Here is a 13,936-nt window from a genome sequence, read left to right on the forward strand (position 1 = left end):
AAGTGATTGGGTAAGCAGCAGATTTGGCTTAACTGTCAACAAAAAGCTTTACGTTTTAACTATTCTGTATTAGGTTCACAGAGGATTTAAATGAAATTTTGGTTTCTAATAATTAGACAACGTTCAAGTCTTGTGGATTGAGCTGATGAGCACCTGCCAGGTTGGATAACTTGGAATTTACGCTGTGTCCGCAAAAGGATAATTCAAACTCAATGTTCACTGAAAAAAGGCATGATTAATCTTTAGTCCATGAATGCAAGAAATAATGAATTACACATTTAACAAAAAAACGCACCAAAAGAAAAAAGATGGCAATATAAAAAAATCCAATACTGAAAACTATTAAGTATGAAAAAGCATAACCTTTCACTGTACCCTAATGTATTCAGGAATTTCTTTGCTACTAGTGTATTACTCTTGCCTGGGATTAAACGAAAGTCAGTGTTAAATTTGTTTAAAATTGATGTAGATCATAAAATAATACTGTGTTTAATGCACAACGTAGCTTAATAATATGCATGCCGCATCAGCTTTTGGAGATCCAACTGGTTTAACAAGTCTGAAGATTGAAAGCATTGCTATTACCAGGAAAACAATCATAGATTAGTTTCCAGATCCTTTAATGTTTCATTTACAATCAACAATAGATATGGGTGCATCACTCAGGTCCTGCTCAGCTCACTTGTCCCATCATTGGTTATTTGTATGAGTTGATTGGATTTTCCTATCACAACCAGCCATTAGTTAGCAAAATAAAATCTCACAAATCAAATTTGGGATGAACCGTCTGTACAACTTTCACAATGCCATGATTTTCTTATTGTGTTTCTGCTTTAGTCTATGGATAAAATAATGCTTACAAAAGCAACCACATTGAAAGATGTAGCTTTTCAATAGTTCTTCGGAGTAAGCTACACTTTCTCCATGTTATCTCACTGAGGAAGCTGGGAGGATTTGTAATGTATACAGATGCGATGCCTCCTCAGGCAGTCATCACATGAAAAATTATATTAATCTGAATTCTAAAATCTAATTTGTAAAAGGAAAAAAAAATATTCTGAAGGTTTAGACAAGTCTTTGAGTACAGTCTGGCAGCTGTGCTGTGACTTCTTCTGTGAATTTTGCCACTCCAGCTGAAATATATTACGGAAAATTTGTTCAAGTCATGACTTGCAGCACCTGTTGCTAGACGTTCAAGTAAATGATTCGATATGTACATTAAAAGTGGTATACGACGTCTGACTCAACAGCCAGAATCCCCATCAAGTTGAAATGCAGGGCTACGTGATTCTGTGTTATCTCATACGTTTCTCAGCTGAATATATTGACATGTAGTAGTCATTGCTTCCAACTGCTAAGTGAGGCTGTTGAGAAAAGCACAAAATAATCAATGAGCACTAATTAGGATTTTTCAAAAGATTAGGCAGTGGTACGAAATAATTATCAGTACCAGAAAACAATTCAGCTCAAAAGACCTTCATCCCCTAGCTGATGTCCATTAAACAGGCAGCAGAAGTGAAAGTGAATAATAATCATGCTTATGGTTGGGGCCCAATGAGAATTACCTCACAGCATTTTATTTCCAAACTATTAATGACCTGCAGTACTTTTGGCATGAAGAACATTCGGGGGGGGGGGGGGGCGGGGGGGGGGGGAAACGCCCTAAATTTAGCCTTAAATAAAGAGCAGCACAGTTAACATAGCGGTTAGCGCAATGCTGTTACAGGACCTGGATTCGAATCCAGCGTTCTGTAAGGAGTTTGTATGTTCTCAACATGTCTGCGTGGGTTTCCTTCAGGGGCTCTGGGTTCCTCCCACCCTTCAAAAAGTACTGGGGGTGTAAGCCAGTTGGTTATAATTGGGCGGCACAGGTTCTTGGGCCGAAATCGCCATTTACCGTGCTGTATGTCTGAGGTTTTGATTTGCATGGAGCAAAAAAAATTCAGAGATACTGACGATATAGTGGAATGGATCCCAAATCTGATAATCCCATCTCCTCCCAATTGCTGACACTTCTGGTAGGTCAGATGACTTTGAGACAGTTTCATCGACATTGAGATGATTATTTGTGGGCTCTTTATGTTCTCTCTGTGTCTGCATCGTTTTCCTCCAGGCACTCCTATTTCCTCCCACCCATCAAAGCAGAGTTGTAGGTTAAATGGATGGCACAGGCTCATGGGGCAGAAAGACCTGTTACCACGCTATATGTCTAAATTTAAAATAAAATTGGGTCTTCCTATTGTAAGTGAGAGTTTTTCAATTAAAACGAAATATCAGTCTGAACATTTGGTCTTCTGAAGAAAAAAACAAGTGTAGAGTTTTGTTAGAATAGGCAACAGGCCAAGCAGCAGCTAATCATCAAATCCATTTCTACCATCTTTACACTTCCTTTTAAATTCAAATTGCATGCATCGTTCACCAGTGAGAAAGGTCCATTCTACTGGACACTAGAACACAGTGCACTCAACCAGTGCCGACTATCCAGTGCATCCAGAACTATCGAATATTTACTTTGATTCCCTATCACGAGGATTAAATTCATCTTTGATCAATCCAGTCCTCACACAATATTTATGCATAACCCATGGCAACAGGAGTGATATTGACGCAGTTCCTTTCATTTCAGTAAAAGGCTCTGGTTTCCTCCACATTCCAAAGATGATGGGGTCTGTAGATTAAATGGTCACATGGATGTATTTTGGTGGTGCACGCTTGTGGGCTGGAAGGGCTGCATGTCCAAATTAAAAATTTAAATTAAAAGCTCTCTGCACCATTTTCCAAGAAAAGGGGAACATCAGATGTACTATTCTTTTCCCTATGTGAACCTACCAAAAATCAATGACATACAGAGATGGCAATTTAGGTAGCCACTGATCAAGATAATATAGTCAGAACTAGTGCTTGTGGAGAGGGGTAGCAACTTTGACTTTGTCTCTGTCCATGAAATTCTGCACATGCTGAAGGATGATACACGTTAAAAGGACAATGGATAGGGAAACGTGTGGGTGGAACAATTTCAAAATATGACTTACCCAATATGGGTGGAAAGCCAGGCAGCTAATAGCTCCAATCCTCTGCCCCATAAATCCATCATAGTATTTAATATTGCTTATCACGTCCCCACTTGCATTGTATACAGCAATGAACTGATTCATGGAGCCACTGAAAGATCGAGAACACATTTACCATTTGGCATGAGGTACAAATTTTGGGGTGAGTGAACACCAAATGCATGCACTTCCACTATACAACCAGGCAATTAATAATGATACAACCCTGGAAATGGAACCAATATTCTTAAGAAAGCGGTGTCTTAAGAAAACAGCCTCTATCCTCAAGGACCCCCACCACCCAGACCATGCCTTCTTCACTCTGCTACCATGGGGAAAAAGGTACAGGAGGCTAAAGTTGAGCACTCAGGGCACAAGGACAGCTTCTTTTCTTTTGCCATCAGATTTCTGAATGAATAATGAACCACAGACACTGCCTTGCTTTATATTTTTCTTGCACTATTTTTATTTACTTTGTAAGGTGGTTTATATAAATATAAACAACACATTTCATGACAATAAATTCTGATTCTGAATATGAATTTAATGATTATTCTACTTTAATCAAGATAAAGACTGCTGCTCTAGAAGCCTGACCACTTAAATCAACCAGAAATATTATTGACGGCTTATTCCCAAATCACAGGAAAAGCACCCGACTTGGTTTATTGGCTGTACTGTTGGACTGAACTGCACCTCAGGTTGGAGATCTGCCATTGCCTGATTAATCAGCTTCTGCTCCTTCTCCTTCTCCCAAAGCATTGACACAGAAGTGCATTCATGATGGTAGTAATGCAGACATTGTCTACTTTCAGATATAGGTGTTCTTGCAGATTCTATTGACTGAAGAAATGTATTTGAAGTAATAGAGATAACTAGGATTAGGGCAAGGTGTTTCCAAGATGTCACTGATCAAAATTCTGAAGCAGACAGTCAGAGGTCTTGGTCCAAATCAACACCAATGAAATGAGTGAAAAATGGACCAAGGCTGCAGGTGAATTTTAAGGGGTTATGGAAGAGTACTTCAGAATTATGTAGTGGTGCAGGAGGTTTCTGAGGCATTGGGGTTGCATTCTGGGGCATGCAGGGATCTGTATTAATCTAGCAGGTCCAGCAAGATTCCAACAAAATTCATTTTAGATCTTGTGCAATGATAAAGGATTAAATTATAATCCCGAGGGAAGAGTGATCATAACATGATAGAGTTTTGCATCAAGTTTGGAAGTCAAGGAGTTCAACCCAAAAATAGGTTAGCAAATCTTCAGAAAATATGAAAAATATAGCAGGAGAGTTTGACTGAGACAATACTAGGTTTGACAGTGGACTAGCAATGGCTAGCTAGCATTCAAAAGGATAATGAAAATTAAAAAAAACTTCCTGAAGGACACAAAAACCAAAAAGTAACATTGCTGACAAAAGGAATTAAAGATGACAATAATTGAAGAGGCGGCTTTTGAAAAGTTGACAGAAATAGCTGCAGATTTGAGGACAGGCAGCATTTTAGAACTCAGCAAAGGAAGACCAGAGGTTGATTAAAAAGTGACAAAATAGAATATGAGACAAGACTGTTGTATGCAAAAATTTAAAAAAATACCAGCGAGGAATGCTTTCAAAGCTTCAACTGGAAAAATGGGCTGCAAAATGGCAAAAGGAATTTAATGCAGTCAAGTGTGTGGTGTTACATTTTGCAAGGACCAACCAAGAAAGGACATACTGTACATGGTAAATGATAGGACACCGAGGAGTGCAGTAGAACAGAGAGATCTGGGAACACAAGCAGATAGGGTTGTAAAGAGAGCTTTTGGCATATTGGCATTCATAAATCTAAGTATTGAGTCCAAGAGTTGGGATGTTATGGTAAAGTTGTGGAAGACATTGGTGAGGCCAAATTTAGAGTATTGTGTGCAGTTTTGGTCACCTAACTACAGGAAAGATATCAATAAGATCAAGAGAAAAGATGAACAAGAATGTTGCCAGGGCTTGAGGAAATGAGCTACAAGAAAAAAGTTAAACAGTTAAAGACTTTATTCCCTGAAGCATAGAAGAACGAGGGGAGATTTGATAGAGATGTACAAAATTATGGGTAAGAAGGCTTTTTCTACTAAAATTAGATGAGTCAAGAACTAGAGGACATGGGTAAAGGGTAGAAGGGGAAAGGTTTGAGGGCAATATGAGGGGAAACCACACAGAGATTGGTGGGAGTATAGAATGGGCTGCCAGCTGAAGTGGTGAATGTGGGCTCAATTTTAACAATGAAGAAAGCTTTGGATAGGTATATGGATGGGAGGGGTATGGAGGGATATCAAATAGGGGTGCAGTCAGTGGAATGAGGCAGAATAATCCTTTAGTATAGACTAGAAGGACTGAAGTTCCTGTGCCAGACTGTTCTATGGGTTCAAATGGGAGGATTTATAATGGGGAATAAAAAAATGGCAAACAATTAAACAACTATTTTGTGGCTGTTTTCGTAGGAGAAATAGCAAAAATGAAAAATACTGGAATACAAACGGTCACAGAAGATTGAGGTTCCAAAGGAAATAACTATTAGTTAATAAAAAGTTCCAGAGGAAATACAGAGCTTGGAATCTGATAAACCCCAAGGACCTGATGATCACCAAGTTTTGAAAGCTATGGCATTGAAGAAAGAGGGTGCTCTCATGATCATTTTCCAAAATTCAACAGATTCTGGAATTTTCCTATTGATTGGAAGGTACTGAATATGATCCACAGTTTGGAAGAGAGACGTAGAAAATTACAAACACATGAAATGCAGAAATATTAAAAGGAGATCTGTAATAAATAGTAAAATTCTTGTAGTTTTGTAATGACTGTGAAATACTAATGGTGATGTCAAGCCAGAGAAGTATTTTGCATGTTTCAATGAGATCTTCTCACATTCTTTTAAACTTCCAAAAACACAGGTGTCTGGTCCTATTCAATCTTTCGTCAGTGACTTTTAATGAAAAATTACATTTATATAAATGAATACTCATACGATAAATGTTAACAGCTTAAGAACATCTGGAGTAGAATATTACAATCTATGGAATGTGCAAGTTCATTGCAGTCTGGGAAGAAGAGAGCTGACCATGCCAGACATTTCACCTCACTCAGGGCAGGTGAAACAGAGGTGTGACTGAGTTACTACACTAGTCTGAAGTTAGATTGATATTTTGGACATTAATGAATAATACCCCAGGTTTTTGAATTATTGAATTAAGCTGTCTTTATTCAGTTTTTTAAGCCTTTGTTTTCATTCTTTTGTTTGTGATTGTGTTTTCACTATGGCTATGTTGTATTTAGGTAGGACAAACTCAATGGGCCTAGTGGTACATTTTGGTACTAGTGAAGTAGTCCAATGGATTCACCTGGAGTGCAAGAACTGTGCCATTCACTAAAAGAGAAAAGGCAGTTTATGGACACAAAGGCTTTGTAGAATAAAATAACATCTAAACAAGGGACTAGTCTTGGGTTTTGTTCCTGATTAGTTGGATTATAAAACAGAAAATACTTAACTGATCAGTCAGCTTCTGCAGGAAGAGAAATTGAGTCAAAGGTCTCTCCTTCAACAGATACTGCCTGATACTGACTGAGTGTTTCCAGCAATTTCAGATTTTCAGCTTCTGCAGTTACTAAAAAATAATCATTTACTGACTTCTAATATCTGTTTAATGCAAATATCGGAGAACCCTCATGCTCTCTGACAAAGTTAGGGCACCTCTATAAACCTACCATCATCCTGACAACATCAGACCAAGACCTTTCAGATCTGACCAGTAAGAATGATGGTCTTAATTAGAAGTAAAAGATGCTTCAACATGGATCACTAGTCAATTAAATTAAAAATGGTTCGTGCAACTCTATTACATTGCCAGTGATCAGGTCTGGGGTTCAAATCCGGTGCGGTGAGTTTTCCATGGGGACTCCAGTTTCCATTCAAAGTGTACCAGGGATTGTAGGTTAATTGGACAGCACAGGCTCAAGGGCCAAAAGGACCTGCTCCTGTGCCGTATGTCCAAATTTAAATATACAGTATATAAAAGTTGGATTCATTGGTGTATTTTCAGTGGAAAAACAAGAGAAGCCTGGGGTATTTTTTTTTAATAAAGAGTGTTTCTGGCTTTTTTCTTGAAAACAACTTTGTTGAAGTAAATATTGATTTGCTCGGATACTCTTAAGGAGAAAAATGTAGCTATCGAATCCTGTCACTTCTCCAGGCTATACACACAGCTTCTCTTTACTTTGGGACATGGTGTGCCAACTGACAAAGAAGAATTTGCTGTTTCGCTGCATATTTCATCAGTTGAGCTTCTTTGGCCTTCAATAGAATATGTGCGATACAAAGGTATTTAAATAAATCTTTTCATTCGTATGCAAAATACTGAAGTTATGGGAAAATTTCAAGAACCAACTCAAAATTAATTGACTGGAAGAGGGAAGCAATCTGACATATTGCTTGCTTCATCATGCAGATTATAGATGCAAAGACAGAGGAACGAAGAACTTGGAGCACTTTATACTATACCCCGTTTTCTATGTACTGGATAACCTTGCCCTCTCTCCCACACACACTCAAAGAAATAACAGCACAGAATGGAACTGGATGTGAATCTTTCTCATGAAATGTCAGTTTTATGGCAATTCCAATTTCAGGTAAACTTAACAATGGAAACTGTACAAGTTGGATTTAGTTTAAGCTTTTATGTGTGCTTATAGTTATAGGAATACTCATGTCGTGTGTGGGAAGAAAAGATCAAAGTCAACCATATAATAATGAAAGGAAGGTCAGAAATCATTTGGCTCACAAAAGGAAAGATCCTTGCAGTCAGTATGGAAATGAAACAGTTACATGTAGAGATGTTTAACTGGAGATCTAATTTCAACATGAACAGGGGATTGAATGGACTGCAATCTAAACCAGAGGGTGTAGTGCGGATTGTGGAGGGTCATTGACTTTCCCAATCTTTTTTTAGATAGCTGTAGGAACATTTTTGTTGTCACTTTAGTGCCACTTAATATTGATTTTACAGTTGCCTATACTTTCTGCAATAGGTTTCTTTTCCGACGTTATTATTTATTGCTGTTTCCCTTTTTCATTCTAATCTTTTATCTTTAAAGATCCTATGAACTCTTTGTTGGGTCACTTTTCCTTCCCTCTTATTTCCATCCAGACCACTCAATTATTACTTTGCCCCTCTGTTACGTGTGATCAAAACAGGTTTGGTGGGTTCACGGTCCAGACACAGGCTAAACAAACAAAGGATGATCTTTATTACACACATGGAGAAATAGTAACGGGGAAAACACAAAACAACTCTTGGTGCTTTAAACAATGTAAACAATCACGACAGATACAGCAATCTCCTGTATCTGATTACTCTTTCTTTCACACACACATGCAATATTAGTAACATTATTCAGTAACTAGCACGTTCTTACTCTATAGGGACTTCAATACATACTCCTGGTTCCCTGTGCCAATGAGGTATGGCTCAATGCTAAGTATTCCCACACAGTACTACAGTCCCACTCTCAGTATAGTGCACACCTTACCAATGGCTCTCCGACTGAAATCTGGTGGGAATGTGGATTGTAGAGGCCCACATGACCTCCCCATCTGAAACCCGAAGGGAACGTGCATTGTGGAGGGACATGTGGCCTCCCCATCTGAAACATAGTTGGAGTCACATCACCTGCAATCAAGGTTAGACTCTGCCCACCCATTAGTGCGCATCTGACCATTGGCCCATTTAAATCAACTAGTTATTACCTGGGCTGGACTCTCCAGCTTACTCCATTTTAAAAGTCTACCATGTGTAGCAGCCTTGGTCCTATGATTTCTGCTCTATGCCAGGTCACAAACAGTGGATATCGCTGGAGGACCCATTGGTAAGGTGTGCACTATACTGAGAGTGGGACTGTAGTACTGTTTGGGGATACTTAGCATTAAGCCATACCTCATTGGCACAGGGAACCAGGAGTATGTGTTGAAGTCCCTATAGAGTAAGAATGTGCTAGTTACTGAATAATGTTACTAATATTGCATGTGTGTGTGAAAGAAAGAGTAATCAGATACAGGAGATTGCTGTATCTGTCGTGATTGTTTACATTGTTTAAAGCACTAAGAGTTGTTTTGTGTTTTCTCCTTACTATTTCTCCATGTGTGTAATAAAGATCATCCTTCGTTTGTTTAGCCTGTGTCTGGACCGTGAACCCACCGAACCTGTTTTGATCACACGTAACAGAGGGGCAAAGTAATAATTGAGTGGTCTGGATGGAAATAAGAGGGAAGGAAAAGTGACCCAACAAAGAGTTCATAGGATCTTTAAAGATAAAAGATTAGAATGAAAAAGGGAAACAGCAATAAATAATAATGTCGGAAAAGAAACCTATTGCAGAAAGTATAGGCAACTGTAAAATCAATATTAAGTGGCACTACAGTGACAACAAAAATGTTCCTACAGCTATCTAAAAAAAGATTGGGAAAGTCAACTGGATTGAATGGAATGTATCCAAAGTTGCTGAAAGGAAGAAGAATGACAGTTCTAATCATCCAAAGATGTAGAAAAGATGCCAAGGGAAAGAACAAATGGCAAATTATCTTAGAGGTAAGTGGCCTCAAAGAAAGGTTTTGTCTGAAATATTGACTATTCTTTTTCTCCACCGATGCTGCTCAACACACCAACCTTCTCCAGCAGATTGTTTCTTTCATCGAGGTAAACCTGGCAATTACAGCCCACTCAATAACACACTGAATGAACATAAGAAGTAGGTGCAGGAGTCGGCCATCCGGCCCATCAAACCTACTCCGCCATTCAATGTGATCATGGCAGATCTGATGATCGGCTCACCTCCACCGACCTGCCTTTTCCCCATATCCCTTATTTCCCCTGCTAAGTAGAAATCTATCCAACCTTGTCTTAAATATATTTACTGAGGTCGCTTCTACTGCTTCAATGGGCAGCGAATTCCATAGATTCATCACCCTCTGGGAAAAGCAGTTCCTCCTCATCTCTGTCCTAAATGTACTACCTTGAATCTTGAGGCTATATCCCATAGTTCTGGTCTCTCCTACCAATGGAATTAACTTACCTACTTCAATCTTATCCATGCCTTTCATAATTTTATGTTTATATAGCAGGGCTTTCCAAAATTTTTAGCTTGCAGAACCATTTTGGGGAACACTTGGAAATTGAGGAACCCTATTTTAACAAATAATGTCAAATTAACAATTATGGATGAAATTTGTTGTTTAGAGCATTTATATTAATTATATGATATGTAAATGTTATGATAATCCTTTGTTATATTAGTAGAACATGCATATAGGATGATTATGTTAAACTCACTAAAAACATTTTAAAAAGTTATGAACCAGAAGCTGACTGGAAGTTGAATGGTGTCAACTTCTGGTTCAAACGCGGTTGAGACTAATTTAAATTATTTTTCTTAAACAGTAAGCAATTTGAGGCAGTGCTTGCAAAATCCCAGTTCTTCAGAATTTGATTATTTTGCTTCAACTGGAATATTAACCAATTTTCAAGTACAAATATCACCGACCTTCCAGACCCCAAATGACCACCATCACCGACCGACCTTCCAACCCATCCCCAGCCACGCACAGGCCAGATCTCCCAATGCCTCTGGATGCAGGTATCCACCTCAGCCCCAGCTGCTCAGAGGTGGAGCTCCTGATGCCTTTGATATGGGTTTGCATCCCGGCCCCTGCTGCCCACAGGACTGAGCTTTCAACACTTCCATTGCTAACCCCATCCTCGCTGACCAGGTGCTGGAGCCACCGTTGCCTTCGCTGGTTACCCCAACTGCAAACATACCATAGCCCCTGACGCCTCTATCAATACAGGTCCTGGTCCCGACCAACATCATTCTGGCGTCCTCCCGACTTCATCACCAGTTCCCACAAAAAAACTCAGTGAGAGGAAGGAGGGGAGGGAGTGAGCGAATGAGGTGGGGAAGGGGGAGAAAGTTTACATTTTAAATATGGCCAGCTTCGCACCAAAATAAATCTTAGTCACATTGGTTGAAAATGGTGTCTTGAAGCCTGGTGTCTGTGCTGAAGTCAGGCTTCAAGATGCCATTTTGTTTTGTTAGCGTTGAGGCAACTGCTTCGAAACACAGGTAAAAAATAATTTAAATTAAATAAAAACAGTTTTAGTTATTACTACCCATTTCTCCACAGAACCCCTGCAGCCTTTCCATGGAACCCTTGGGTTCTATGGAACCCAGTTTGGGAAACGCCGTTCTATAGGATCCCCTCTCATCCTTCTAAATTCAAGCGAGTAGTCCTAGACAACTCAATCTCTCCTCATTGGCCAACCCCTTCTTCCCTGGAACCGACCTGGTGAACCTCCTCTGCATCGCCTCCAAAAGTCCTCAAGTAAGGAGACCAGAACTGCATGCAGTCCTCCTGATGCACCCTCCCCAGAATGATGGAGAAGACTCTAAATATACATATATAGTTGGTTGCATCATCTCTTAGATCCCCTTTATCATTTACCAGAACCACGGTGGATCATTTGTCCATATTCCTACATCGTAAATTTTCTTGCTCTTGGCTATATTTGACAAATATTTCACAGCCCATTGAGGTAGAAAATTGGAAAGATCCTCAATCCTTGACATAATTTCTCCTTGCCATGGATGGAAGGGAAAAGGTTAATGACGTTAATATAGTTGATGGGCAAGTAGACCTTCAAAGGTTAAAAACAGAACTACATGAATGGTTCTGCAATTGAAATCTTTGGGGGGCTTAAAGGAACTATGAAGGCACAAATGCAAAATTATTTGAGGTACAGAAAGCACTGACAGTTGTCGTGATGAAGTTATTTTTCTGACAGAAGGGAATTATTTAATGGTATTTCTCAGAGGCTAATGTTTTATTAATGGCCCCATTTTTAGGTACAGTGCAAGGCCAAAGAATGTGGAAATCTAATGAACCGTGAGGATGTACATAGAGGACACAGAAAATTGGATCAGATGGCTTAAACATGATAGAGATGATGTTGCTTCACTTTTGATTGGAGGTCTAAGATGGGAAGGCAGTCAAAACCTCAAGAATAAGGGAGTCAATGATTTATCATGACGGAAAGCTATGAACTTTCTGAAGCTCAGCCTGCAAGCAATGCAAGGCTAAGATTTTTAGGATGGAGGATTCTACATTGGAACTGGATAATAAGAGTTGAAACTAAACCAGATCAGCCATGATATTAATGAATGACAGATCAGCTCGAAGGAACATGAGACCAACACCTGTCCCCACCTTCACTGTAAATGAGAGGACATGGTGAAGACGTTGTCCAAAAGGAATACAGTATTATTCGGTTCATAAAGTGAAGAGTACAAATGCAAGCAAACCTTTAGAAATCACACACTCTCAGAAGGGATGTCAACATCCGAGTGTGGGAAAGACTTAATAAAATCCATTGTTACCTATTGTGAAAGTTGCTGTAAAGGCTAGTGATCATTGCCTGCACTAAGTGCCAGTGAAGCGAATGGCTTCAATAATGGGTCTTGATAAAGCGTCCCAAAACAAAACACTGACTGACCACTTCTACATATGGATACTGCCTGACCTGCTGAGTTCCTCCTGCATCTCATTGTTTGCTCCAGATTTCAGCATCTGCACTTGTTTTTTGTTTCTCTGAGTGGCTTCCCAGCTGGCTGATTCAGAGAGTGATGGGTGTGTGTGTGTGTGTCTGTGAGTTGTGCGTGTGTGTATCACCAGGAATATTAACAGATGTCCTTGAGGGAAAGACATGAAATGAAGGCAAGATAGAGAGAATTTGTTTTAAGGCAGCAAGTCATGATTTGGAACGCAGTGAGTTCTTGTTGAGATTTGGAGAAAGAGCAAAATGTGGGACAAATTTGATGGCTCTTTTAAAAAGTCAGCAGGGGGCACCAGTTGCATTAGAGGATTCAAATGCAGATGCAAAATGAAAAGACTTTGCTATGGACCAAACCTGTTCATTCTTTGGACTAGTCAGACCCATGTGCGGTCATGATTGAAGTTAGCTTGGTATTGCAACCATTACTACCATGCTTAATGGATATATGTTCACTTTGAATGGCAAATGAACACTGCTCCTTAAGTGTTTATTCTCCTTGTAGAAATGGAAATGAAGTTAACCATTTGAATTCACTTACCAAGCAAACAGATTGGCCTGGGGATGGAAGTCCAGTGCTGTCAGTCCTTTAACTGTCTGAATCACATTCAATGACTCTGGCATCCGTGGGTCAAAGAACCTTACATCTCCATTTACACTTAATAATTGAACAAGGAAGAGAAAATTAGGTGTCTCTAATTTCTTTGAGGACTGCCTATTCATGCAAGAAATAGATTTGCTGATGACCAGGATAAATGGGATCCTGTTAATATTGCACTAACTTCACCATTCAAAAGATTTATAAACGAGTCTCCTATGTGTACTCAAAGCTGCAAAATTAAATTAAAAATCAAAGCTCCCATCTCTCCCAATTAAAGAAATAGCAAAAAGATTCTTAATGAACAATTATCTTCATCTCAAATTAAGTAATTCACAACATATTGCAAACTCATGACAGATGTAATTATACTTCTGAAGCACATTTGGAACTTCAAATCATCATTTCAACTATTTAAAAGAACGGAGCTTTATTTTACCTTACAGTGATAATATTGCCTTTTGAAGACTTCTGTAGATAGGTTTTTACCACCCATGCAGCGTGCTCCCTGTAAGTCATTACTCGGCTGTGGAAACAAACAGTGACAACCAGATTGTCATTCCACTTTTGAGCAGACGACCAAACACAACCTGTTGAAGATATTTTGCTCATCAAGCCAATGCTAACAGCTATAAAGCTTCAACAACTGCTCACATTATTTATTT

At 39.2% G+C, this 13,936-nt stretch overlaps 1 protein-coding gene across 5 annotated transcripts in view; it reads right to left on the reverse strand.

The window, feature by feature from the left end:
- Nucleotides 1-603: 603 nt before the first annotated feature.
- The window catches only part of rptor (regulatory associated protein of MTOR, complex 1), a 339,346-nt gene continuing 326,013 nt past the window's right edge, over nucleotides 604-13,936 (reverse strand). For all 5 annotated transcript variants that reach the window (XM_069929956.1, XM_069929955.1, XM_069929957.1 and 2 more), the window contains 4 exons: nucleotides 13,711-13,797; nucleotides 13,215-13,331; nucleotides 3,033-3,162; nucleotides 604-1,364 (listed from right to left, as the gene is read on the reverse strand). In XM_069929956.1, coding sequence (XP_069786057.1) covers nucleotides 1,296-1,364; nucleotides 3,033-3,162; nucleotides 13,215-13,331; nucleotides 13,711-13,797 — 403 coding nt within the window. In that variant the 3' untranslated portion in view covers nucleotides 604-1,295. The remainder of the gene's footprint in view (nucleotides 1,365-3,032; nucleotides 3,163-13,214; nucleotides 13,332-13,710; nucleotides 13,798-13,936) is intronic.

Source organism: Narcine bancroftii, chromosome 3, assembly GCF_036971445.1.
Source record: "Narcine bancroftii isolate sNarBan1 chromosome 3, sNarBan1.hap1, whole genome shotgun sequence".
NCBI lineage: Eukaryota > Metazoa > Chordata > Chondrichthyes > Torpediniformes > Narcinidae > Narcine > Narcine bancroftii.